General features: G+C 40.6%; 4 protein-coding genes across 7 annotated transcripts in view; 1 reads left to right on the plus strand and 3 right to left on the minus strand.

Moving 5' to 3' along the window:
- Window positions 1–26,598, plus strand: part of LOC116845833 — a 293,678-nt gene that overhangs the window by 95,011 nt on the left and 172,069 nt on the right. The window contains exons 1-4 of one of the 3 annotated variants that reach the window (XM_032818976.1): window positions 4,885–5,034; window positions 5,288–5,465; window positions 5,703–5,824; window positions 5,971–6,014. The gene's annotated coding sequence lies outside the window, so the exon portion shown is untranslated. Of the gene's footprint in view, window positions 1–4,884; window positions 5,035–5,287; window positions 5,466–5,702; window positions 5,825–5,970; window positions 6,015–7,585; window positions 7,605–26,598 lie in introns of those variants that run through there. The other 2 variants (XM_032818974.1, XM_032818985.1) reach the window with 2 other exon arrangements.
- The window catches only part of LOC116845832, a 244,937-nt gene that overhangs the window by 67,122 nt on the left and 151,217 nt on the right, over window positions 1–26,598 (minus strand). The gene's annotated exons all lie outside the window — the stretch shown is intronic.
- LOC116845836 lies at window positions 783–10,963 on the minus strand. The gene is made up of 7 exons (XM_032818989.1): window positions 10,796–10,963; window positions 10,277–10,520; window positions 9,425–9,543; window positions 2,269–2,391; window positions 1,958–2,107; window positions 1,799–1,852; window positions 783–1,121 (listed from the first exon to the last, which is right to left on the minus strand). The coding sequence occupies exons 1-7, from the start codon at window positions 10,875–10,877 to the stop codon at window positions 970–972; spliced, it is 924 nt and encodes a 307-aa protein (XP_032674880.1). The 5' UTR covers window positions 10,878–10,963; the 3' UTR covers window positions 783–969.
- LOC116845835 (kielin/chordin-like protein) lies at window positions 14,848–20,196 on the minus strand. The gene is made up of 7 exons (XM_032818988.1): window positions 20,030–20,196; window positions 18,368–18,611; window positions 17,663–17,766; window positions 17,317–17,436; window positions 17,044–17,193; window positions 16,877–16,939; window positions 14,848–15,475 (listed from the first exon to the last, which is right to left on the minus strand). The coding sequence occupies exons 1-7, from the start codon at window positions 20,103–20,105 to the stop codon at window positions 15,297–15,299; spliced, it is 936 nt and encodes a 311-aa protein (XP_032674879.1). The 5' UTR covers window positions 20,106–20,196; the 3' UTR covers window positions 14,848–15,296.

Genomic DNA, 26,598 nt, shown 5'->3' on the forward strand with positions numbered 1-26,598 from the left:
AGAGATTTACGATGAAAGAGAGGAAGGAAGAAAGGGAGGGAGAGAGAGTTGTCCGTCGTCCGTGATTTTACAGCGGATTGTGCACCGTGCGAGTCGACGGTACAACTTCCGGAAAAGCGACGCTTCTTCCTTCACACCGCCCTCCATATTTCAGCGGCACCCTCAGGACCGTCGCCGCCTACTTCCGGTAACTTCCAGACACGCGGAGCCGTGCCTTAAGCGGAACTTAATATAGCCGATTTATTGTCATCCCGAAAGGTCGTTTACGGCGAGTTTGCAGTGCGTGCTCAGCGTACGATTTCGCACTCTCTCTTTCTCTCTCTTTCTTTCTCACACACAGACACTCTCTCACACTCTGTCCTGCAACCGATGAGAGTCACGTCCATATCGAATCGCGAAACCAAGGCGTTCTCTTTTATTGTTCGGATCGCCTTGAATCGAAATTTTCCGATTGCTTTTCCACTGGACTGTTTCGCGTGCGTGCGCGCAAGTCGTAAAATCATTTTTAAAGAAGGTGGACAAAACGAATGAAATGAACGAACGTCGAAATTGGTTCCGTGAACGGAGCAAAAGAAAAATGTAAGAAAAATTCAAAGTCTTCAGAATTAGTAATAATTCCGATAAGACAATCGAAACACTTCGCCCACGACATTGTTTGCACGTCGCGGACGATTCTCGTTCCGAGAAACGTCTATGCCGCGAATTACGTCGGGATTCATTAAGCGCATCTGATTAAACAGCACGCTCAAATAGTGCTTAATCCGTAATGTAATGCACATTAATAACTGATATAGGAGCGTGTATTTCCATATTATCTCAGTGTTACAGCATCGTGTCATTCCTCCTATCAATGTCGCACAAATTTTTATTTTATATGCGATACAATATCATGTTTACACGATAAAATCGATTAATATAACATAACACATATAATTATAACGATTAATTAGTAGCGAGACAGCGAATGATTTATAGCTTGTCGCATTTGTTGGCTGGCATTATCACGCAGGTAGGCACAGGTGGAACCTTGCACAAGCACCTTATACACACGTCTTTGGAGTCCGATCTTGGATTCAGCTCGTCGTGATGATGTAGCGTTAAATTACCGAACCGGCATTCCACTGAAAAAAACCGAAAAACAGATCGATAAATTATCGAAGTAAATTGCCACCACGTGGTCTTCCTAATTGACGTTCACATGAAAATCTGGCACGGCTGATGAAATATTCGCGACAACGGAACGTTCGCGAAGAGGAAGAACGTAAGGTAAAAGTACCAATTCTGTGGACATATATCCAATCGCAGTCATTCTTACAGTTTTAGTCTTTAAATATACGGAATAAATGTTTGATGGGATTAACGAAATTCCGGATAAAGAAAACAGAAAATTCCACTTGAAGCTGTCAAAATTCTGTTCAAGCTAACCATTTTGTTAACTTGAAGAGAATTCTGATAACTTCCATCGGAATTTCTGATTCGTTCATATTTCACCAGAAATTTTATTAATTCAATCAAACTCTTCTTTCCTTGTATGAATGTTTAAATTTTTAACATGGAATATATGTATACATATATATTCAATATAAGTATACTAATTATATTTGTGTATGTTAAACGTTTAAACATATTTGTATTTTTTTTTGTAAAAACCAAAATATTAATTATTTATTTTTATAAATATTTATTATTATTATTATTTTTGTATTTAAAGATCAAACAAAAATAATATCCAGGATTAGGTACGAATTGATACTTTTATCTTAATATATTTGATAAAATTAACGAAAATTGTACTTACTTTCGGGTACTTCGTCAGATTCATGGGTGTGAATAACGTAGTCGTTCTCGTGCTCTGAAAAATTTCACGAGATGTTAGGCGAGAATGCGCGAAGAAATCGCGAGGACGTGTATTTGCGATTTCCGCACACGCGCGTGAAACGTTTTCCGCGGTACTTACGGCATCTGTGAAATAAATTGCAGCCAGTTTGACGCGGCTGTTCGTTGTAATAAACCGGTGCACAGTATTGGCGAACACTGGCTGCGTCTGTGAAGTAAGGATCGCAGCGTGCGCGATTCAGTTTCACGCAGAAGGGCGCAACGTTCTCATCTGGAAACGCGGGATCTTTCGTTAATAATTAAACGATAAAATATTCACGTTAACGCGCATCACTCTCGCCACTTGATGCGCGGAAGAAGGATCTCTCGTATTTATGGCGACTTAAACGCGATCATTTTCACTTGCGCGTCGCGTCGCTGAACTCTCCTCACCTTCCTTGTATCCCGCTTGGCAGACACAGGCCAATTCTGGGTCGCTCGCTACCTTGAAATGCTGTCCTTCTTTATAAGTCTTACCATCCACCACACAGGTTGCTCTGTCTTCCGGATTCTTGGCTGAGAAACGTACGCAATTATACATGTTTAACAATGTACTTAAAGGCGAGATCCTCGCAATGTTACACATAATATTTAATTATCTTTGTTGTGCACAGTGGAAAAGATTGATAGAACTATGACGTGTTATAATAGCATAATTAAATGCATTTTGGCTGAAGAAAACAGAATTTCTCTGGTTTTTATAAACTATATTCAGTTGTTACAAATAAAAAAATCAAATACGTTTAGTTGTGTGATTGTCACATTAATTCAACCAATCCATTTTCTCCGAGTGCAATTTCTTTCCATCTTTCCGTGTCGTTTAAACGTTCAGCATTTTGCAAAGTTCTTCGCGATACTTGAATTTAATTATATTACGGTTATATTGCAATTAAGCGGAAGATTGAATCATGATAATCAGATCTTATCAGATCTTAATCAGATTAATTATCTGCAACTGTACACTTAATCCACAGAAGTCTATACCGTTCTCACTAGATCGATAATTATAAATTTTTTGTCAACAGAAGCATCTGTTTCTAATTACGCGTTTCTCAAAAGAGAGGTGAATACATAAAAAATTAATATAAATATTTAATTACTACCTGCTAATTGCGTGTTATAAGTGGGTAACCTTCTTTACTGACATGTACGAAACATCAAGCTGTCGAAATATCACTTCTAATTTTCGAATACGTTCGCTCTTTCTCAATTAATTATCAATTATGAGGAACGCGAGAAACAAATGCAACTGATCGAGAAGTTCTGTAACTATGGATCTATCGATAAATTGATCTGTTCGATATGTCGATAGATACTATACACTTTCGACCAATCACATTCCTTTCTCATACAACCATATTCCATTACGGCCATTCTATTCAACCATGGCCGACGATTCCTGGCGCTTTCGCGGCGACACCAATTTATCGTTCACGTATAATTTATAGTATTACGTTATATTCGCGCTCATTCACAACAGTCGGACTCAAGATCAAGATCACTCTTTTCACGCCGAGACGAGTATCGTCTTTGATCAATCGATAGTAAAGAATCCGTGGGATTGAGTACGTGATGGTAAAAATACAGTACGTGATATCGAGACGCATGTTGGAAGGGACCATAACATATAATAATGTAGGATCGTGTAATATTAGTACCACGGTGTAGAGTGAATATTTCAGTAGACGAAAAATCACGCTCAAGCTCGAGAAAAGCCGTTGAGGGCAGCGCGATTTTCGACACATACATGCGCGCGGGCTTTGTGTGTGCGCGGCGTAGCGTCAGTCATAACAGCCCGGGACGCGGCGGCAGCGCTACGCTAGAAAATTCCGCGCGCTATATCCGACTTTTTCGAGTTGATCGGGACTAATTGCGACACTTCGCGATCGCGGTCATTATCCTGAGGATCTCGTGAACGTCGGCAGCGTCCCGATATCGAGGAGGTAACCGTCGCATAGAGAATATACATCCGAGCTCCCGTGTTCTTCCTTTCGCGAGACACAACCTCTTTATCTTTCTACGTTCAATTAAAGGTAGCTGAATCTAACCGGGACGACTCTCTTAGGTTTGTTCGAGTTGCTTGTACTATTCACACTTTTACACCTAATTCCCGTTGCACACTAGTGCAGCTCATACAATACAAATTTTCCAAAATACGTTCTGACGCTTTTAGGACGGAGGGATGTCATCAGAATATTTTTAGGACGTCCTTTGAAGATGTGAGCTGTCTGAAAATAGCTAATATCCAATAAGTTTATTCGCATTAATTGAACTTTTTACACTTTCACACTTAGTGCACATTAATTCTTTAGAGGTTCTAAAAATGACGTCATGCTTTCCGTTCGAGTGTAATTGCAATTTTGATACACTTTTTACACTTGATCCCAAGCAAGAGTGAAAAGTGTATTAGAATTGCATTTACACTCGTAACACGAACGGAAAACATGACGCCATTTTTAGAACCTCTAAGGAATTAATGTGCACTAAGTGTGAAAGTGTAAAAAATTCAATTAATGTGAATAAATTTATTGGATATTAGCTATTTTCAGACAATTCACACTTTCAAAGGACGTCCTAAGAATATTCTGATGACGTCCCTCTGTCCTGAAAACATCTTCAGAATGTATTTTTGAAAATTTGTGTTGTTTGGAGTGCACTAGTGTGCAACGGGCATTAGGTGTAAAAAGTACAAGCAACTCGAACAAACCTATGTCTGTTTCAAATCTCGAAAGAAGAGTTCGCGGAGACGAGCATGACGGAAAGTACATCGAGCGCTTTCACCAGCTTTCCCGGGTTCATCTGCATAATCGGGCGATTCGTCATGTAACAATGTAAGATTGTGTAATATTAATGCTATAGCGTAGTGAACGTTGAATTGACGAAAAATCACGAAAACGGCACATTCAAGCTCGAAAGAGTCAGCCAAGGGCGGCGCGTCTTTCAAAACATTACGTACACACACGCGCGCGGGCTTTGTGTGTGCGCGGCATAGCATTAGTCATAACAGCCCGGGACGCGGTAGCGAGCGCCACGTTAGAAAATTCCGCGCGTTATACCCGACTTTTCGAAGTCATTCAGAACTATAGAGCGGCTAATTATAACACGTCGCGATCGCGGTCATTATCTCGGAGACCTTGTCAGTGTCCTGATATCGAGAAGGTAATAGTTGCATATAGAATATACATTCAAGATCCCGTATTTTCTATTCATACGCGTTGAGACATAATCTAGGTTAAGTTCCGACATTCACTACTGAAAACTTATAATACATTAATGGATTATAGATTTTTAGTACTGCCAGTGAATATCGGAATATAACTTCTCTACCTAATCTATATCGATCTAACCTCTGTATCTGTAATTAATTAGAACTAGCTGGGACTAACTGGAACGACTCTCTTGTTTGTTTCAGATCTTGAAGGAAGAGCTCGCGAAGACGTGCACGACGAGAAGCAGCGAACGCTGTCTCCGACTTCCCCGGGTTTACTTGCACGAACAGGCGATCACTTGCGACACTTCGCGACCGTGAACATCATCTTGAAGACGACGCGAATCGTACTGAGCATCGACAGTGTTCTGATATTGAAAGGGTAGCTATCTGTTTTCGCTATATTTAACAAAAGAGATATACTTTCAAAGCCCGGTATTCTTAATTTATTCGTATCGATCGACAATCTTTCTATTTATGACTGACTAACTATAGCTAACTTTGGCTATATTAACCTGTAATCATAATTAGCTTTTCTTAATAAATTTGGCCTGGAGCTATTGCTCCTTTGTCCATTATAACTAGCTGTAACTGATAGGAAACGTTCTTTTTCTTTCAGACTGAAGGGAACAAGACATGACGCGCATTCGACCACGATGCCATGACGTCACGACAACATGCCAGCAGACGTGGATGCTGCACCGGAGGATCCGGTTCGGGCCAAGCAGGGTCGGCTTGAAGGTAAGTTAAATTTGCTTGAAAAATTCAGTTAATTATTCAAACTTACTGTCAATCACGATTACAAACGAATTAAACTATCTCTTATCTACGTTCGACAAAGGTAAATAATAGAATGTAAACAACGAAACTGTATTTTTTTGTTATAGATTCAGCAGCAGAACGTGGCCGGCCCTGAGCTACTGAGTACCAGGTTAGTGAAAGAAATGAAAACAAAATTTTGAAGTGACAACTTCTGGAATTTTAGATAATAGGTCCACTTTTGATATTTCGTAAAAATCAATGCGATCTACTTAGTTGTTGTTTGCATACTGTAGTAAATTCGCGCAAAAGATTGGTCGTGCTTGGAAAATGAGATGTAAAAGCGGAATTATCCGGTCTCGAAGTATTCGTAATGCTTATGAATAGAGTCAACACAATAAGAGGTAAACAGAATAAAAAGTGACTGAAGTAAACAATGCCAACTCAGTCTTTTTTCTTCAGACATCTATTGAGATCTCTTCTTTCTTTCTTAGTATTCAAGTCAGCAACTTTCCACAAGTCTCGGAATTTAGTTGAATAACGACGAATCTTTTGCGCCAATGTAGTAGTTGCGAACAATTGAACGAAATGCAGTGATATATATTGTTTTCTTTCCGTTAAGAAATAAGAAATAAGAATATAGAAAAATAGTTGACACAAAGTCCGTTATTGCAGATATTCTCAATGTGTGAAATAATTAATTAAATCAGACGCGTGTGCAATTATTATGAAATCTTCTCATGAAAGGTTCTCTTCATTTTATGAGTATATATTCTAGTAGTTAATTTAAAAGGAAATATATTTTCTCCGAAAAGAAAATTTTAATTCTTTAATGCACTGATAAAGCATTATATACATCAAAATTCCCGACTAACGACTCATTAACGATATCACTGCTTCTTTCAACGGTTCGATTTCCCGACACTGTATGTCGGTCAACTGTCGTCGAATGAAATTCGACGCCTCAATTTCGCGATATACATCGCGAAGTCATTAAGCGTCGCAAATAGCAACGCTCAATCGCGGAACCATCAAACATCGAAATGGCGACGCTCAATCGCGAATCTCGCGGTAATTTCACTCGCGTTAATTAAATTTCGCCATCGGTCGCGAACTTTAGCCCTTGTGTATATTGACGTGATTCCGTTTACATGCAAATACGGTTACGGCTTTTCTTGACGAATTGAAGTCATCAAGGCATCGTGAAGCAGTTTAACGCGACGATTTTACGCGATCTGACAATTTGATTTCTTAATTGCCATTTTTTCACTTCTCTTTTGCGATCCGCGGTTCGCGATTTTCGCGTTTTTCAGCAGTGTTTCGCGACGTGTTCCTGCAATAGCGAACTGCATCACAACTGCATCGCAACTTTCGTTAATATCCGATGTCTCGACGTATTAAAACTGAAACGAAGCGGTCTAACGCGACGATTTTATTGCGATTTAGTTATTATTTCGTTTGTAGCTGCGTCGATTTTGCGACCGTCATATAAATTTGATCACTCAATTCCGATCGACTTAAATCGAAACTTGCGTCTCCGGTTCGCGATTTTCGCGTTTTTCAGCAATGTGTTCTTGCAGTATCGAGTTTTATTTTTATTTTCGTTAATACCTGACCGCTCGATGTATTAAAGTATAAAAATCTGTTGCGGATGTAATATAACAAAAAGTGAAGTGCAATCAACGACGTTGTGAATGCAGAGGATGACCGGACGGATGCGGAGCTCAACAGCTGGGTCATCGCTGTACTTCAATCTACATTGGTGAGCGAATTTTTGCTCCACGAAATTGTATCATCTGCGTACAATTTCAACATTAGTGCATGCGTAGAAGTAGATGTAGATTGCATTGATTTTTAACGAAGAATATTTAACCACTTGCCTTACAATTTCGTTTGCAATTCTGCATCGTAATCAAACACTGGATTGTTTGCAAGTAAAATCAAGTAAACATTTTGGAAATAATACATTCATTCGCTCTTTGTTGATTTAGCTAGACATTTAGATCATGACACAAAATTGTTTTGAAATTATTTTCCTTATTAGCATGAACTGTCAATCAATGATGCATCATGCAATTAGTTTCGGCAACATTATATATTATTATACAGCACAAGCGCGACCTATATTTATTACATATGGCTGGTAATCGATATTATTAGGCAAGAGGTTAAAATTGTAAGCAGTGAATCGAAATTCAGAATCTACTCATAAGTCTCACAAATGGCGATTTGTATATTGAATAATGCTCGTTATAATTCCTTCTTTTCTACCTCTTAAAAATCTCTCCCATTTATATTGAAATTTACTATAAGAAAAAATAGTGAAAAAATGTATAAAAAATAATGATAACAAAAATAAAACAAGAGAGATGTGTTATTTTATTATCATATTTTATTATATTTATTCAATATTTATCTTTGACAATCACTAGAGTCATTATAATATTTCGATAATTGGTGCCGTCGTGTAAAAGTTACGTGTAAGATATGGCTGATTGGATATAACAAATTAAATATGTAACCAACAGAGAGTCAATAATAGAAGCTAGATATATATATATATATATATATATATATATATATATATATATATATATATATGTAATGAATTGCATTTGAACAGCATTATTTCTAGTTATTAGAATTCCTGTTAACTAAGTTTTGAGACAAGCTAAATGTGTGTCAACAGTTAAACGTGTTAGGGTAGATTCCAAATTCCGACTCACTGCATTATCGGATGATTTAGTGTTCGAATTGATATTGAAAAATAATCACGTGTTACAAGGATCACATATATTATGTTTATTGCTATGAAATCATATATTGAATCATATATTGCACTGTTATTATTGAATCGTTAAATTGTTATTTAAATGCGTTATTTAACGTGACATAATATGTTCTGGCATATGTGTTATATAATCACTCAAGTCCGCATACGCGGATTACTCGAACAATCCGGGATTTAATGTTAAAAGTGGCATTATATGAAATTGAATTTCTGTCATTGCCTGTATATATATCTACAAATTTCTATCTACGCGCCATCAACAATCGCATATAAATTTTCCGCGAGATATATCGTATTATCTCACTCGACACCACTCGTTTGCGCGCAGCTTCAGCGCGCGCAATTTTCGAGAGGTGCGCTGAGAAAAAAGAACACTTGAAAATTTATTTGTGGAATACAAAGTTTATTCTCGCGGAATAAAACTTATTTTCGTGAATGAACTTTTTTCGACTTCTTTTAAATATTTTTTTCCACACATATGTGTGGTAATTGAAGAAAATAGAATGAAAAATGATGAGAATCCATGATCCGCATTGAGAGACAAGTATTCGGAAATTTATTTGTAGGATGTAAGTTTATTTTTCTCACAGAAACTTTATTTCGCAGAAGAAAGTTTCATCTCATAGAAATAAACTTGACCTACAGATAAATGTTCGAGTATGTTTTTTCTCAGATCGCGTTCGTGGATCGAAGCTGATTCTCGCACGGCCGTCAATCGTCGCGACGACTAACGCGTAAACGTTACGGAAAGATAAAGTAGGCCTCGTTCGCGATAACGTGCGTCTACTTACGACAAACCAACGGTCCGGGGCAGCATTTAGTCGGGGAGTCCCTCGTGTAGCAGCCAGTCGGTATAACCGACTGGGGGCAGTCGGTTGGGGACTCCATGGCATGGCAATTGAAATTGGCTCTGTTCGGAAAGGCAACGCAGTCTGCATGAAATGGAACTTAGTAATTTCGTTAGGCGATAAAGCGGCGATTTAAGCGGAATATTTCCATTCGGCAGCGCGATCGAACGCGTTAAAGGTGAAAAGAGAATTTGCTCGCGATCTGACTAAGTGAATTTATACGGAATGAAATCGGGCCGAAAACTAATTCTCCTGCTGCAGCGCGCTGACGACGAATCCATACGCGGGCCGTGCGCGTTTGCAATTCTTATCGGAGCTCTTGATGCTATACGCGCCAAGACGCGCCGTCGGAATGTGTTACCTTTAAAAAGAGACGTTTTAGTGCTCTCTTCGCGATCGCAGGAAAAAAAAACTCGCGGAAACGTTACGCAAATCGATCTTGCCGAGTAAATAACGCGTTTCTCGGGAATAGTTCTTCCCGACGATGGCCTTTTAAATCGCCTTGCGGAGAAATAACCGATTAATCGCATTTATCTGGATCGCGACGCCAGTTTTCCCTTTCCTGAGAAAGTTTCCAATAATAATAATAGTAATATTCTTCCGTGTTTCGCTTTACTCTGATTTCTTCTCAAACACAAAAGTTCAACACGCAGATGGCACAATTTACTAAAATATATCTTAAAGACGCTCTATATCTCTTAAACGTTTTCTAGACGCCTGTAAGGCATCTTTTAGTTATTTGTGCTGTCTGAGCGAGGTATTTGTATATAGAAAAGATCTTTGAATCGCACTCACATTCCATCACGTCCCATCATGCATACGCAGTCATGGTCGCAAGGATTTGCATCTTCATCTCTTATCTTTTCGTTGATCTCGTATGCCTTGCCGTTGACGTAACACTTGTTTTTGGACCTTTCCTTCAGGTGATCGCAGTTATAGCTTATTGCGCAACAGTCGCCTTCCTTTTCGTACACAGGCTTGCAACCCAACGACTTGTAATACATCAACGGGCCCGGGCACTTTACCTCGTTGCATGTTTCTTTGCGAAAGAGAGAATAATGAGCGAAAAATGTCGGGTTTGTTTTCGCCGTGACGATTTGTACTCTCGCTCTAACGGTTTTCATAAACGTGAAATCGCGCGGAAGTAAGTCAAATTCAGTTTATTATAATGACGATATATCGTTGGCGAAATATGTCTAACAGGATCCAAACGATCGCTAGTTTAACATTTGACACGAAATTAACACGTTAACGTCGCGAAATGTAATATAGAATGACACGATTTTCGTGAAAGTTTTTTACTTAAGGACTTACCTCGGTCAGCCACGACAATCGTGGCGACAAACGCCAGACAGGCGCAATTTTGAATAAAGAAATAAATGCCGCGATGTGACATAATCGAACACAAGACTCCAACTGATACGGTACGCACTTGCAGCACGCAATTTATATTTTGTATTGCGTAAGGATACGACACAGATAACGATAACTATCCGAAATAGCGGAGGAACTCGTCAAATGACGAAGGGGGGACGCGAGAAAAAAGACGAAGCAGCGAGTTCGACAAAGAAAGAGAGCGATTCTCTTTCAGCAATTGGAGAATAAAAAACACCCGTTCGATGCGAAAGATAAGAAGTCGCGAAAAAGACGGAGACGTTGGCAGGGACTTGGAAGAAATAAGGAAAAGAAGAGAATTTCCCCCCGTTTGAGGCGTTACGAGGCGAAAGAGTTACATTCTCGTTTTATCAGTCACACCGCACACATGTGCGCGCATGTATAGGAAAAACCCGATGAAAAAGAAAACGCGAGCGAGGTAAAAATAGCGATGAGATAATAGCGTAGAAATTTTAAATTTAAATATACGTACCGCAAATTATTAAAGAGAAAGATAAAATCTTCTGTCATATAGATATTTCTTAGGAATTATAAAAGTATTAGATAGGCAATAGTGCTTTTATTTGTCTGATTTTTCTCTTGTTAAATTTATTTTCCCAGAGTATCTTCGAAATAAATATTCCGTGGATTAGAGAAGATCGATGTAGCGTTTGTTACGCAAATAGGTTGTAAAATTTTCCAAATGAAAGTTCAAAGGGAGGTTTTGATTTGGATGGCCGAAGAAAACGGTAGATTTTTACGAATCCTTTTTTGAAGAAATTATTGAAAACATCAATATAAAATTTCGACTATATGTATGTGAGATCTATTGAGCATAGGGAGAAATAGAAGGAAACTCAGACGTTAATAACTAACTAGTTCATTTCTTGCGACCAAAATGTATATTTCGTATAATATACAGGGTGTTTCACATTCTCCTCCGGGCGTTTTGTGGGGACGTGGAGTGGGTTGATGTGAACATGGGGGTCCTGTACCGTTTTGCGATATTCGCAATAATTGTCGAGATGTTGATTGTGGAAAATTTATGAATGATCATGCAGGATACGGTGAATGAGCTGATCTTGCTTTCTATGAAAAGTTTATACATAATTAATGAATGGGACGCCTCACTTGCTTGGTCCAACGCGCGCCCAATTTCAGTCTGCCGTGGGCAGCAAAGCGTGAGTGTTGTTCGATCAGATCATCATGCTATCCAGATGGCTTTGCGCACTTCTCTTGATTCTAACGATTCAAGACATTATTGCGAACACTGACTATATCGGTGAGAAAGATATTATATAAAATATAATTAATCGTGCTTTTGCGATCAACATTTTGATTTTTTAAAAATCCGCATAAAAAACAAAAATTTATAGCATGAAAATTATCACTTGCTAATAAAGAATATTAGAAGAAAGAGTTATAATAGCGACGACTGCCGTCGTGTACTTATACTTTAGGTCAAATTGAACAAAAAACTCCTTTACCATTTTGCAAATAAGAACATAGGTTTTTAATTATTAATTAAAGAAGATGATTGCATTATCACGCAAAATCGTGTAATAATCTTCTTTAATTAATAATTAAAAATCTATGTAATTATTTGGAAAATGGTAGAGGACTTTTTTGTTCAATTTGACCTAAAGTATAAATACACGACAGTCGTCGCTACTATAACTCATTTACCATATTCTGCATGATCATTCACAAATTTTCTACAATTAATATCTCGATAATTATTGCGAATATCGCAAAACGGTATTGGACTTTTATGTTCATATCAACCCATTCTACGTCCCCACAAAATGCCCAGAGGAGAGTGTGAGACACCCTGTATGGAAAAATATACCGTCAACTTTTTGCGCGGAAACAAATCAGAAAACCAGAGCGAACTCCGCTCACTTCTTCGACACCTTATATTCTCAATCTTGTCATCTTTTGATCCGTTTTGGTCGCTCTTTATTGGCCAAATTTGAGCGTCGGACCTTAACGTCTCGATATCTCGCGCGGTATGTTTATTCGCGAGCTCGCACTACTCGCGTGACTTATCGCTCTCGACTTTTATTTAACGCGACAATACAATAAAATCTTGCGACAGGTGAACAGGTAAACACAAATAGATAATGCCTAGACTCGCTGCTACCAAACTAAACTCATCTTGGATCCTACATATATTTTTTATGATTGTTTTAAATACAAAAAAATTTATTATTAAAAAAAATTGAAATTCTATCGACTAGGTTTTTCACGTTAAGCGCGGTGACGCTGGACATTATCTGGTGGACGACATTACACAGCTCGTGTAATAATCTAAAATAAATGGGGTAAAAAAATTTAAAACTGTATTAAATTTGCTGGAGGATGAATCTTTATTATGTGCAGAAAGTCGAAATTTAACAGAATGGTGGCACGTCGAAGTTGCAAGTCCTTTTTTCCATTTGCGTTCTGTCCCGAAAAATATGGGAAAATGGAAATTTTCCAAAATTAAAATTTAAGTTCATCTTCCAACAAATTTATTACAATTTTAAAAAATTTTTGTCTCATTTGTTTTAAATTAATATATGAGCTACTGTAATATTATCCGTTATACTTAGGAGCGTCCAATGACTATGTCCAGCTCGCAAAACCTGGACAAATTTCCAATTTTTTAAAATAAAAAATAATATTTTTATACTCAAAACAATGATAAATGATATGATCAAAATCCTACTTTGATATCTTTATTTATTTCTTTGAGGGAAATTCGTGAAAATTTCCTATTTTTCGATTATCTAAACCAGAATCCCCCCTTAAGAAGTTGTTACACAATAACAGAGAAGCAATAGCGCTCCACTTTGTCAGTTGTTGTAAAATCGCCGAGATAACTGTCATTAATCTCATCGTCGGGATACGATAGAAGGGATATACTCCATTCACTCTCGTCAATCACCGCTTTATTTCACATGTCTTTCCTCTCGACTGGTTCGGTTAGCTTTTCGCTCGTGATGGCGTTTTCCATTCGTCGTGTATATTTTACAGGCTGATAAGCCAGTATCAGTAAATTGAGAGGTTCGCGTGTTACTCGACGTCGTTTTCCGTTTCCCGTTTCGCTTCACGTTGGAACACGCTAAAAGCCGCGCTCTCGTTTCCCGAACGCGACGTTAACGTTAACGCGCGCGGTATCGTTCTCGCGAACTGTGCAGGAAACGAGGGCGGCCAAGCGGCAGGCAGGCAGTCGGGTGGGACTTTTCGACCGCATTGCGATAAATCGCGCGGGCTAACGGCAAGCCGCGCGAGAGCTTGCGAAGTGTCAACGGTAAAACCACTTAGAAGTTTAAATGAGAAATGGGTAAACGTTTGGCACTGCGGAGTGTGTAAACGACTCTGTTGCTGGTTTACGCGCGCGCCCTGCTTGCCAGCCAGCCGGCACAGACGATGTCCAGAACGCGGGAATTGGTTCGCCGAGTGCAAACTGATTATTACGGCGCGGTGCCGGTGCGCGAGAACGTCCGTGTTCGCGATAATCGCAAAATTACGAGCGCGAAGATCATCCGCGAGAATAAGCCCGGCGGGAACGCGCCGCGGCCGCGTTAATGCTTGAAGAATGGCGCAATGTCACGCTATAATAAGTCCCCGTACGATATACGATATTTGCGTAGTATAATATTCGCGATTCTATCCGATCGTAATCGCGGAATAACGTAGAAACGCGTGGCGTGGGTGTTTTCTGGAAACGGGACAAAACGGTGCCCAGAAGTAATCGCGACTCGGACAGAATTCTCTACGGTACGGTATTTCACTGTCGCGGTGGAGATTCGTCGCGCTCGCGTACTGTTCCTGTCGTACATTGTGTGGATGTTCACTACTAGTGGAGAGAAAAATTTACGATTTAAATCAGGACATCTAATTGTGTCATGGTTTACTTATTGAGTCAAATTAAAACCCGACAGAATATATTAAACGTAAAATATCAAGGGAATAGAGGGCACTGGGTAATTAAGCATTAATACATATATAATCACTCGGATGCATTTTATATGCCGTACATCACTTAATAAAGTTTCAGATGATGAATATCGCATGAAAAGACCAGTAACCGTGGAAAAGTCGAGGCAAAGAAAGAGAAGATGAGTCACTTTACAGAACTTAATTAATCAATCGTGGAATTGATTAACGTCAAAAATTATGATTAAGAAAATAAATGTCAGGCTTTGCGCACATCAAGTTATGGAAGATCATGTAATTGCACTCTCTCTCTCTCCCTCTCTTTCTTTTTCTTTCTCTTCCCATTGTTTTGTTTCGGTCGTTCATCGATGTTGTCACGTAAGATAGGCGGTGAAACACTCATTTCCGCATTTTCATCATGCGAGCAAAGTACAAAGCGGTAAACGTCGATATTTTTATTACGAAAAATGAGCCGTAGAATAAAGGTAATTTGACGGTATCACAGAATTCGAAGTAGTTAGTGCTGGAAGGGTGGGTGTTTCGTGACGTCGCACTCCTTGTCCGGCAAACGCTGGCAGGTTGGTGTAGGCGGCACCTCGCAAACGCACTTGACGCACACAGAACTGTAGTCAGTGGCTTGATTCAGCTCGTCGCCGAGATGCATCTTCAGGTTGCCAAACTGACACACGTTCTCTTCTGGAAGAGACAAGTCTCGGGAGGTCACGCTACCGTCTTTCGCGATCGGACAGAAATTGAGCGGAAATCTCCGACATCTTGAGAGATATTCTGATATCCCGAATCGAAATTTTGATCCTTCTTACGACTTCAATATTCTGTTTGATACTTTTGATCTTTCGAAGCCTCTCTCTACATTAACCTTTTTTATTCTATTCAGTCTAGAACTTTGCCGAGAAGTCCTTTTTAAAAGACTATACTGGGAAAAAAATATTTGAAAATTTATTTAAAGGATATGTAAAGTTTATTTTACGCAAATAAACTTCATATTTTTTAAATACATTTTCATGTATTTTTTCACAGAAATAAACTTTTTTCAAATATTTCTCTTCAGTCTATCAAAAAAATAAAGAATATCTATTCGGTGTGAGTGCTAAATAAATAAACATATTTACTTAAATATGAATTCTTTTGTTGAAATAACGTAATTAATCGTCTTCATGAAAAACGCAATGGATTTAGAAAAATGTGTATTTTCTCCTTCAAAAAAAATTTTTCTTAATGTAACAAAAATATATAAAATATTAGTAAGTATATTAGTACGACTAAATCTGTTATTACTACCCAACAAATAAATATTTCTTATTTCTTAGATATTTTTTTCTTTTAGTGTGTGCAGAGTAACATTTTTGCGTTTTCTGCCATTTAAGCTTGATCTACAATGTGTTCTTTGCTTCCTGCTTCTTTCTCTTTATCCCTTTCTGACTCAAACCTTAAGCTTTAAGCCAGAAAAAGACAGAAAACAAGAAACAAAACACAAAGAGCTATTATTGTAGATCAGGCTTTAGAGGCGCTAAGTAGGATCTCAGTTTCCATACCAATAAAACAATTACAATAATCCTTGAGAATACACAAATATTAGAAAATTTAGATCGAAAATGCGACTAAAATTTCGACTCGGGAATTTGGAAAAAGAAAGAGAAAGATGCCGTGTGCGCGCATGCGTAAGTGTTAACAGCGCGATTCCCAATTAAGATTTCGCCCCGACGCGATTTTCCATAATCGATAAATCGTGAACGACGATGGAATTAGTTATCGTTATAGGATCATAATATAATATAATATAATATTATAACAAGCCGCGGAAATCGCGCTTTCCCTCGTCTCTCGTTTACTCTCGCGCGCGCGCGCGCGCGCAATAGTTGCCGTAATTACCTTGTATTCGGCGCGATTTGTAGCGCTTGTAATTAGCGTCGCGTGAACATTGAAACGCGCGCGCGTCAATGCCTCGTTTGCAACCTCGTCGCTGTATACCGCGACGGTCGATAAAGCGTGAATCTCTGCTTGGCCAGACATTCGCGCGCGACACGAAATTCGCGAGAAGGTTCATAAAAATCGCGCTGATGACCAATAAATACATACCGTCCGGCGTTTCCGCGGACTTCAAGTCGTCGTGATTGTGAATGACGGTGTCGTTAGCGTTCTCTGCAAAAATTCGAGAGAGATGGGGATCGTTATCGACGTTATCGTGTACACGCCGGGTCGGCGAAACGCGCGTGGCGCTTCGGAATCGCTCTCGCGGAACTTACGGCATCTCGTGCTCAGATAACAGTCGGTCTGGGGCGATTGATTGCTGTAGTAAACCGGTGCGCAGTGCTGACGAATGTTGTAAGTGTCGTAGAAGTCAGGGCTACAATACGGACGTTTCGGCCTGGCGCAGAAGGGCTCGACGTTTTTACCTGCGGATAATTGTCGGTCAGAACCGAAATAGACGCCTCTACATGGCGAATCGGAAACGTAGAAATTCTCTTTTGCAGACTTTCGTATTTTTTTTCTTTCGTTTTTTCACGCATTGTCGTTACCCTCGTATCCTGGTTGGCAGATGCAGTTCAGTTCCGGGTCATCCTCCACCTCGAAATACTCGCCGTCCCTGTACGTTTTTCCGTTCACGATACAAGTAGCTCTGTCTTCTGGTTTTTCGGCTGAAAGATGCAAACGAATCTGTTCCATCTGTGTCGTTTATATAAAGCGTGCTTGATTGCACCGGACAGTCGTCTGAAACGAGCTTCAACGACTGAAATACCCGCCCGATTCTATTAACGCGCGACTCTTCAATGAACGAATGAATTTTCCACATGAATAGTCGTCGGCACAAGCATCGCGGATGTACACGCGTTGGTAGATTTTTCGTGCAGGATATGTACTCACGGCAGATCGTTTCTCCGGGGCAACAATCCAACGGCGACTTTCGTCTGTAGCAGCCAGGGTGGGGAACGGAGAAACAATCGATGACGGCGCACGTGAACGCGGCACTGTTCAAAGAAATTGCACGTTTCGATGAAAGTAGCGTCCAAACGATATTTCCCGGCGGTGCGAGGGGAGGGTTCTTCGCGAGAAGCGCGAGAATTGCATCTACGTTTTTGGCACGTGTTACTCTCCCTCTCCCTTTCTCTCTCTCCCTCTCTCTCCCCCTCTCTCTCTCTCTCTCTCTCTCTCTCTCTCTCTCTCTCTCTCTCTCTCTCTCTCTGCCTTCGTCTATGACAGTATAATCCCGAACTGTCGTCGCGTATGAAAGAATGCGACGTAATTTGAATAGTGTGACATTGTACATGAATTTTTCATAATATCGAAGGAAAATGCACACGGAGAACGACTGATGGCCGTATTAAATATTCATGATCACCGCGCTATTTGCTGGAAAATGGTGAACCCTCCGGCGGGTAAAATCAAGTGCGAAACAGCCGAGCGGAATCGGCGATGCGTTCTCCTCAAAGCGCGTTGCGGTAGCGTGAAATCGCGAGGAAGGGAGAGGCAGATCGGCCTTTCTTATTCCCAAGCCGCTCGAGCCAGAGTGGACTCGCATCTCATTAATCTCGCGTAGGTGTCGATTGGGAATGTCAGTCGTGTACGTACTCTCCGTCGTAGCCCATCCTGCAGACGCATCCTTTGTCGCAGGGGTTCGCGTCCTCGTCCTTGAGCTTTTCGCCAATCGCGTATTCCTTGCCGTTGACGTGACATTTGTCCGTGGCTCTCTCTTTCAGGTGATCGCAGTCGTATTTCGTGGCGCAACAGTCGCCCTCCTTGTCGTATACCGGCTTACAGCCGAGAGCATCGTAATACATCAACGGGCCCGGGCATTTCGTCTTGTCGCACGCCTCTTCTCGCGGCAAACAGGGAATCGAAAGAGAGAACTCGATAAAAATATCGTATAGATCCTCGCGAACAAATGGGCCGATTAGCGACTTATCGCTCCACGTGTTCGCAATTACCGATCGTGAACGCGCGTGCGCGCGTGTCAACGTGAATCAGTAATCGATGTAGTTGTAGGTTAATGTGAGACGACACGACGGTCTTGCTGGGAATCGTGCAAAAATGACGAAAGATGAAGTGCTAGTGCTAGTTGGGTTAGTCTCTAAAGTACAATCAGTGTATTCTTCATTGAAATGTGCTACACTTTACACTGAAGAAAAAGATAAGCGGAAATTCATTTGTGAGATGTAAAGTTTATTTCTGTGAAATGAAGTTCATTTTTGTTCACATGAGTGAATTTTATATTCCATCAAGAAATTGTCGAGTATTTTTGTTTCAGTACAGAGGAGACGAGTCTGTGCCCAGGGATTATGCTGGCCACACGTTTGATTCATGTATTTATTGTGACAGTGATAATGCAAAATGTTCCTTTTTAAGACACAGATGCTCTTCTCATGTTCTACAGAACATTTTGCGATTCCTTTGGCACTGTTGCTCTCACGATAAATGCATAAACGAAACGCATATAGCCAGCATGACTCGGGGATCAACTTGACCTAGTCTGCTCTATAATTGATGGTTCAGCTAAGTGCAGCACTGCAATCAGTAAAGTCTCGCTGAAAGAAACAGTTAATAATACTTTATTATTTCTGTTTCTATCATTGATACTATTCCTATCATAGTTTGAAAACATAGACGATGTCATTGCACGTGAATTACATGGAAATCGTTAATTTAATCGCCACAAATGCAGAAAGTTAAATTTGGCACAGCCAAATACAGTATGACTATCATAGATTTCGCGGTGAAATTCTGTAATGGTCAAAATCAGTGAGATATAAAATAGAGCGGTAAAGTGGGAGTGTTTCCATTGAAAATCAACGAATATTCACTGATTATCGACGAAATACTCTCTTTACTGATTCAATCAGAAACATTTCTGCCGATCCACTTCAAGAGAATACGTGACAGGAAATTGAGATTTTACTTTGACGTGTTCATATGAATGTTGAGGTAGGCATCACGAATCGACTTTGTATGAAATCGAGTGATTAACCAACGATTTAATTGATATCTAACTTAATGTTGCAACTCGAGTCGTGAATACCGTCGTGATCGTCATGTGGGCAAAATATCGCGCTTTGAATCGTTTACTTGAGGTTATCGCGTTTTGATTGTCAATCGTGCAGAACTGATTGTGCGTGCGCGCTCACGTCGTCGGGCTAACCGCGTCCCCCATGCGCAACGCTAATCGATCGCTGCGCGATTCTCGTGTCCGCCTGGTGAATCTTCTCGAATGCGAATCACCTGTGTGTTGTGGCTCACCTTGGTTGGCCGCAACAATCGCGACGGCGAGCGTCACGTAGACAAATACTTGAATGAGAGAAGCCCGGCGTGTCATGATGGAGCACCACGCGAAAACTTTAGCGTCTTGCCTCGGCTTTGCGTTATTTATACATCTAACCGATCGTGGCCGGCCGCCGATCGGGGAGGGATGGATCCCGAGAAAATGGTCGCGAAAGAGACGATAAACAAATGGAGAAGTGATATAAAAGCGGTAGACAGAGGCAGAAGAGGAAAAGCGTAACTGTGTGTGAGAGCGAGAAGGTACGCAAACTAACGCGAGAGCGGGACATTGTTTAATTATGAGAGGGACCGGGGGACGAGGAAACGTGTGAAATGTACGCGAGAAAAATACGAACATGTGAATATGAGAGAGAAGAAAAAACTAGAGAGAGAAAAAGGAGGAAACGTATTCTCACACACTGCGAGAGGTAACGAAAATAAATCGCAAACGATCAGGAAGAGTGACTACAATGTTCTCGAGGAATACAAAGTGTACTATTCACACATTACAGAATACCCGGACGGACGTGAGCATTACGTCAGTCTCTTGGGTCTCTCTGTCTTCTTCGGGTCTCTCTTCCTCGTAATTCGCGTAACCTTCGAAATTTCCAAGATCCGCATCGACGCGGTCGCGCGTGAAATTTTCCAATCGCGGGGTAACTCGGGAGCGCTAGTTATTGCAGTATAATGCAACATGCATAATATCTCGTCCGTGAGGAATCGATTAACTACGGTTGCCTTAATTATACAGTCTCGTTGGCCAAACCGCCCTGTTCGAAATCGCTCGGTTGAGGAGGTTGGGTGGTTTGCGAACGGAAGTCGCTCAGGGGGAAGAAGGAAGGTGGGATTACTCAAATAGGCATGGCAGGGGGCTCTCGCGCATAAATTACGCCGCGATCGTTTTGTGGTATAGCTCGATCGATTCGACGGTTCTCTCAATCACTCACACTCTCTCTCTCGACGAGTGACAGTAGCGTGGCGTTATCATTATCTCAATCGTTGCCAAAGCAACGGAGCATTCGGAGAAGCGATTCGCGTTCCCCGTCCCGATAAAGCGTCCCAGCGACAGCCGCGCCAGGATTTTCGCCAGCTCGTTAATTCGCGATTTTATTCGCCTCGTCGATCGCGCTCGATATCGCGCGTCGCGCATAAATCCCTCGCGCGGTTGACGTTACAACCGGTTAAGTCACGATGCTGAATCAATAGTCCGCGTATTGTGCGACCGGTTCCCGGTGTGTACCCAACGTACACACGCACACACACGCACGCGGGCTATTTAAGCTCGTTGATAGTCACATGAGGTAGTTCCCAAGGCTAACTACTCGGTCGATATTATCTTCACGTGGAAAACATGTGTATATATACATACATATATATATATATATATATATATATATATATATATATATATACATACACACGCACGTCGGTTGTGTGAAATAATCTTTCTACGAGACGTACATCCTAATGAGCTCTGCTTATAGCACAAAGCGCGACCATTCGGAGCAATCTAATGCCGACTCCTCTCGAATCACGTTGCAAGTTGAAGGCCGCCGCCAAACAGGATTTTTATCGCGCGGGAATTACTCGTGCGAGCGTGTCGCGCCGCGATAATTACCGCGAATTTCGCGGTATATTCCCGCCCGTGCGTTACAAACTGCATTTATTTATTGATACATTTCGTCTCGCGCACATTAATATTATTTTATATTCATGCATTCGATTAATTTTTCGAGCGCTACATATCGCGACGGCAGCCCGGGTCCGCTCGTGAATTTACCGCGGGCTATTTAAATGCAATTACGTGGAAACAAATCTCGTGACGAAAAGGTGTGTACAGGCGAGCGGCCGCGTTTGTATTTTTCTCTCCCCCCGCCCTCCCCCTCCCTATGTGTTTTGCCGCTTGAAGCGCGCCGCGGATCCGGGCGATTGCGCGGAATCTATTTTCGCGGATAATGATACAAATCAGGCGCATGATCTCAGGAAATGAATAATTTATCTCTCGCGACGGATTAAAGCGAAGTTTGCGTGTCCAGTTACGCAACTTCCATAACTCAGTGCGGTTACTTGAAAGCGAAGCGAAGCGTTGCTAACTGAATTATTCGGCTCGAATGTCGCGATATTCATAATTTATTATTGTTTTGCAAAGAGCCAAAGGTGTCGAACGCTAGCATGATCCGCGGACGTGATCTTCTATGCGTCAAAATAGCGCAATTAATCGCGCGAGAAATCGCACGAGGTCAATTCAACGTAATGCCGGCGCGTCGGCATGGAAAATTTTTACGACAAAATGCTGTCAGCGTTTCCTCGAATAACCACGATAAGAGATTATCTTAAGTGCTCTTAAAGTGTTTTTAAGTATTCCTAATGCTGCCAAGCGTTTCATAGGCAAACACGCAGTCAGACTGCCACTCGTTGAAATATATCGCGTCTTTTAATTGAGACGCATTTGGCGTCATTTTCATTCATTTCCACCGATAATGCAATGGTTCTTCTTCAGTGTCACAATCCATTAACAGTTGAAGCATAACTAAACGTGCATTTCGAAAATATCGAATATAGATAGCTGCGAAATAAATCATCGAAATTGAGTATAACTTGATCTTAATTTTCAATTAAAAATCAAACGTTGTGGAACGCAATTAACTTTTCGAAATATTACACTGAGAGAAAATAGATCTAGATAAAAAAATACTTATTCGGTGAGCACTAATAACACACCTAAATCTAGATTCTTTCATTTGTATAGAATAAACGATTGTTTTCATGAAAAGCCTTGAGAAAAAAAATGTGTATTCTCTTCAGCGAAAAGAGCATGGATTTTGTGAGTCTGGTCGCGGTTCTTTGGTGCGACCAAGAAGCTAAATAGAATTATTCACGGGAGGATCTCCTTATTGTTCGAAACAAGTCAGACGCACGCGCCGAATTATCCTTCGGTCTTTATTTCAAACGCACATAGTAAACCTATCTCTATCTTGTTCAGACTATCCTTTACTTCCAATTAAGACGGTATTAAACTCCCCTTTCCTATTCCCAGATAAACCAGCTATTGATTGACTTACTAATTAGACCCATTTTGTGGCAAACAAAATCCTCGTGTGAATAATTCTATTTAGCAATACACCAAAGAACCGCGATGAGTCTCTTACAAGCCGTATTCTCTTCATTTTGGGTTATTTCTACGAAGAGCTTATACATACATTCGTACATTCGTATATTTTCTTACTCGAAAAATATTTTCTGCTAGCTTACATTATCCGCACGCAAAAAAAGTTTCAGTTGGTGCAACCAAATAGGAACCAACTGAAAATTAGATGACCAGAAGAGATATCTCTGTTATGAAAACTAATATTTCTGTTGTCACAACCGAAAATATTCGTCTGAACATTCAATGATATAGAACTCATTTGAGGCAACTGAGAACAATTGACTATACAGAAGCCTCATAAAGGAATTTTTCTGTTCCCACAGCCGAGTTTTCGTCTGATCTCCGAAAATTTGGTTGCACCAACAGAATTGTTTTTTCCGTGTGGTGTTGCTCGGGTTACCACAAAGTGTCAAGAGGAAGAAACCAGGAGCAAAAAAAATGTCCAAACTTCATGTAACTTATATTTTTCGCAAGTAATTCTTAGAGAGTTAACCAATTAGTCCAGATCAGTCAAAGGGTTTATGAGTGTATAGGGAATCGACAGACAGACATTCTATTTTATACGTGCATAGATTAGTATAAGTAAATATGTTATAAGTACCCACCGAATAAATATTTTTTTATTTTTTAAATATTTCTTCCTTTAATGTACGTATCTTTAATTCATCTGATTTTTTTCTATCAAATCGACGAATTTTGCGCGCGCCAGTCGAGGTAAAGAAAGCGAAATGAATCTTCACGAGGTCCCAAAGGCAAATCGACCAATTCCTTTCTTTTCTTCGAGTGGAAGTTCGCGCAAGCTTACGTCCCTCACAGTGTCGCTTCGTGAGAAAAATATCGTAAAGAAGTCGCGTCTTTCTCAGCATCGAGCGCATGATTTTCCGAACGCTTTGCGGTCGAATCGATGGTCGACAATGGGAAGCGTCTTCCGCGATCGCGGATCAATTCTCCGTTGAACGCGCGACGCCGTTAGCCGCGCTGCCGCGTGTCGAGCGTATGGTCGCGCGTAAATCATCGGGCCGGGCGTACTCGCAGGAGCAGCTCATAACTGCTGAATTTACTACACACTCTGGCACGCCGGAGTACGTACGTTACTCGTCGCCGAGCCGAGCCGAATGTCCGCCATTTACACTCGGTTACAGCGGCCCGGCCGATGTAAGCCGAATAAGTTCACCCGCTCGGGAATCTGATTTATCGCGTTCGGGGGATTGGATCATTAGTCTTATCCCCGTAACTAATGACTCAATCTCGGTCGTCCCACTCACGACTGGATTTATCGGGCACGCTCGATCGGTGACGACGCGAGCGCGCGCGCGCGCGCGCGATCGAGCCGAATATTTTCGCGTCCGGACGGCGTTATGTAGAAACGTGGCGAATGTAGAGACTCTTGCGAAAATGCAAATTCGCAATGAGAATCGACTAATCTTATCTTACCGCGCAACTCTCTCTTTCTCTCTCTTTCGTTCTCTCACTACCTTGCTCTCATTCTCTTTCTTTTATTCTTTCGCTCTCTTGCTCTTACTCCCTCGCTCTCACTCTCTTATTCTCTCACTTTTTCACTCTTACACTCTCATTCTCTCTCATACACACACACACACACTCTCTCTCTCACTCTTTTATTCTCTCAACTCGGCTCCGCGTAAATATCGGGTTAATGACGACGTCTTCTCCTCGAAAGGAGGACAAGGAGCAGACAAATTTCTGCCAGGCCACGCAGACTCGTCGTTCCGGAGGCGATTAAAGTGCAAGCGGCGATGAGACGGCGCTAATTAATAAAGGCGGATAATTAGGTGACTTTGTTTCTGCTCAGATTAATGCCCGTTTACACGGAGCATCGCCCGAATCATCTATCTTGGAATTTACAGCGCTGAGTGATTTTTAATCGGACGTGCGCGAAAAGCAATTTCAGCTCGTGCAACTAAATAGAGACTAGATGAACATTCGGCAGCGTGTGAAGCATTTGTCATCGCAATCGAAAACATTTGTCTAAACATTCAGCTGTATTAGAACGCGATCAAGACAACTTGAAACAATTGACTGAGTAGAAACCTCCTGTACTGAGAAAAAATAAATAAGAAATAACAAATATTTATTCGACGGGTGCTAATAACATATTTACTTATGCTGATACAAAATATTTTCAAATATCTAACTAACAAGTAAACAAGTCTCGTGTTTCATCATTACTTAACGCAGAAGAAACTACAAGTTTATCATTCGGAGAACTATCGGAATAAGGTCAATCGTGTAATTCTTTTCCGTCGTGGCCATGTGGAGATAAAATATTTGCAACGTTTATTGATTCGACGCGCAAAGGAGTTACTTCACGATTCACAGCGAACTTTGGGTAAAGTTTAATATCGCGCGCGAACGCGAGATATATTTTGCGTCACACGCATTTAGTTGCGCTACTGAAAGGGTAAAGTGAGACGACTCTCTTCGTTACTTCGGCTCGCTCTTTGCGAACGCGACGCAGGCGTAATTCGGTCTTTATTAACGCAAGACGACTCTCGAGTTAGTACATTTATTAGTAATTCGACACGTCTAGCACGGTATCTGTGTGATAATTAATTACCGGTTAAAGGGCGACATAAGTTCCACGTAACGCGATATCGAAAAAGGAGAGCCGAATGTTAATTAAGGACAGATTAATTGGAAGTTCGAAAGACACCTCTCAATAGATCTTCCTCTCTCACTTTCTCTCCTCCTCTTTCGCATGCGACTGCCAGTGCATCCACCTTCCTAATTACGCGCAATCATATTAATTGGATTTAAATTGCCCGCTAATTAAATATTCTTAGCTATCGAATCTACCTCGAATTTCGATCGTTTGATGACAAAGCAAGAAGCGCGTGAGGTCCACATTGACTTATATATATAGACTGAATGTTCCACTACGAAGATTATATCTGAAAAGGATGGACGGAAAAGGATGTCACAGGCATTCGATCCTTGAAGAAATAAAAAGAGCGTGCGAATTGACGCGTAAATGTTTCCTGTACGATAAAAATAATATGCTTACATGAAGGTGCAGTTTATGTATATAAATCTATAGTAAAGCCTATATTAATGGTTTTCTTTGAAACTTGTCTCATATTGAGATACTCAAATTTTTATCCAGAGTCAAATCTAAGTTTTCAGTTGAATTACACGCGACATTTATATTCGTAATCGCGATTTAACTGAAAGGCTCTCATCTAACTTTAAATGCAAATCTGAGTCCCATATTACTAGTCGTTACTTAGGACTGGTCTCATAAAATACTCAGACCTGGATATAAAGTTAGTTAAGTTGGATTTTTTTCTTTTTATTTAAATAATATGCGACTTTTGTAATCTCACCTGAAACGAGTTTTAAGTAATAATTATTAATATATATATATATATATATGAAGAGGCAA

Source organism: Odontomachus brunneus, unplaced genomic scaffold (assembly GCF_010583005.1).
Source record: "Odontomachus brunneus isolate Ranch 3 - 2012 unplaced genomic scaffold, Obru_v1 Obru_scaffold_058, whole genome shotgun sequence".
Taxonomy (NCBI): domain Eukaryota; kingdom Metazoa; phylum Arthropoda; class Insecta; order Hymenoptera; family Formicidae; genus Odontomachus; species Odontomachus brunneus.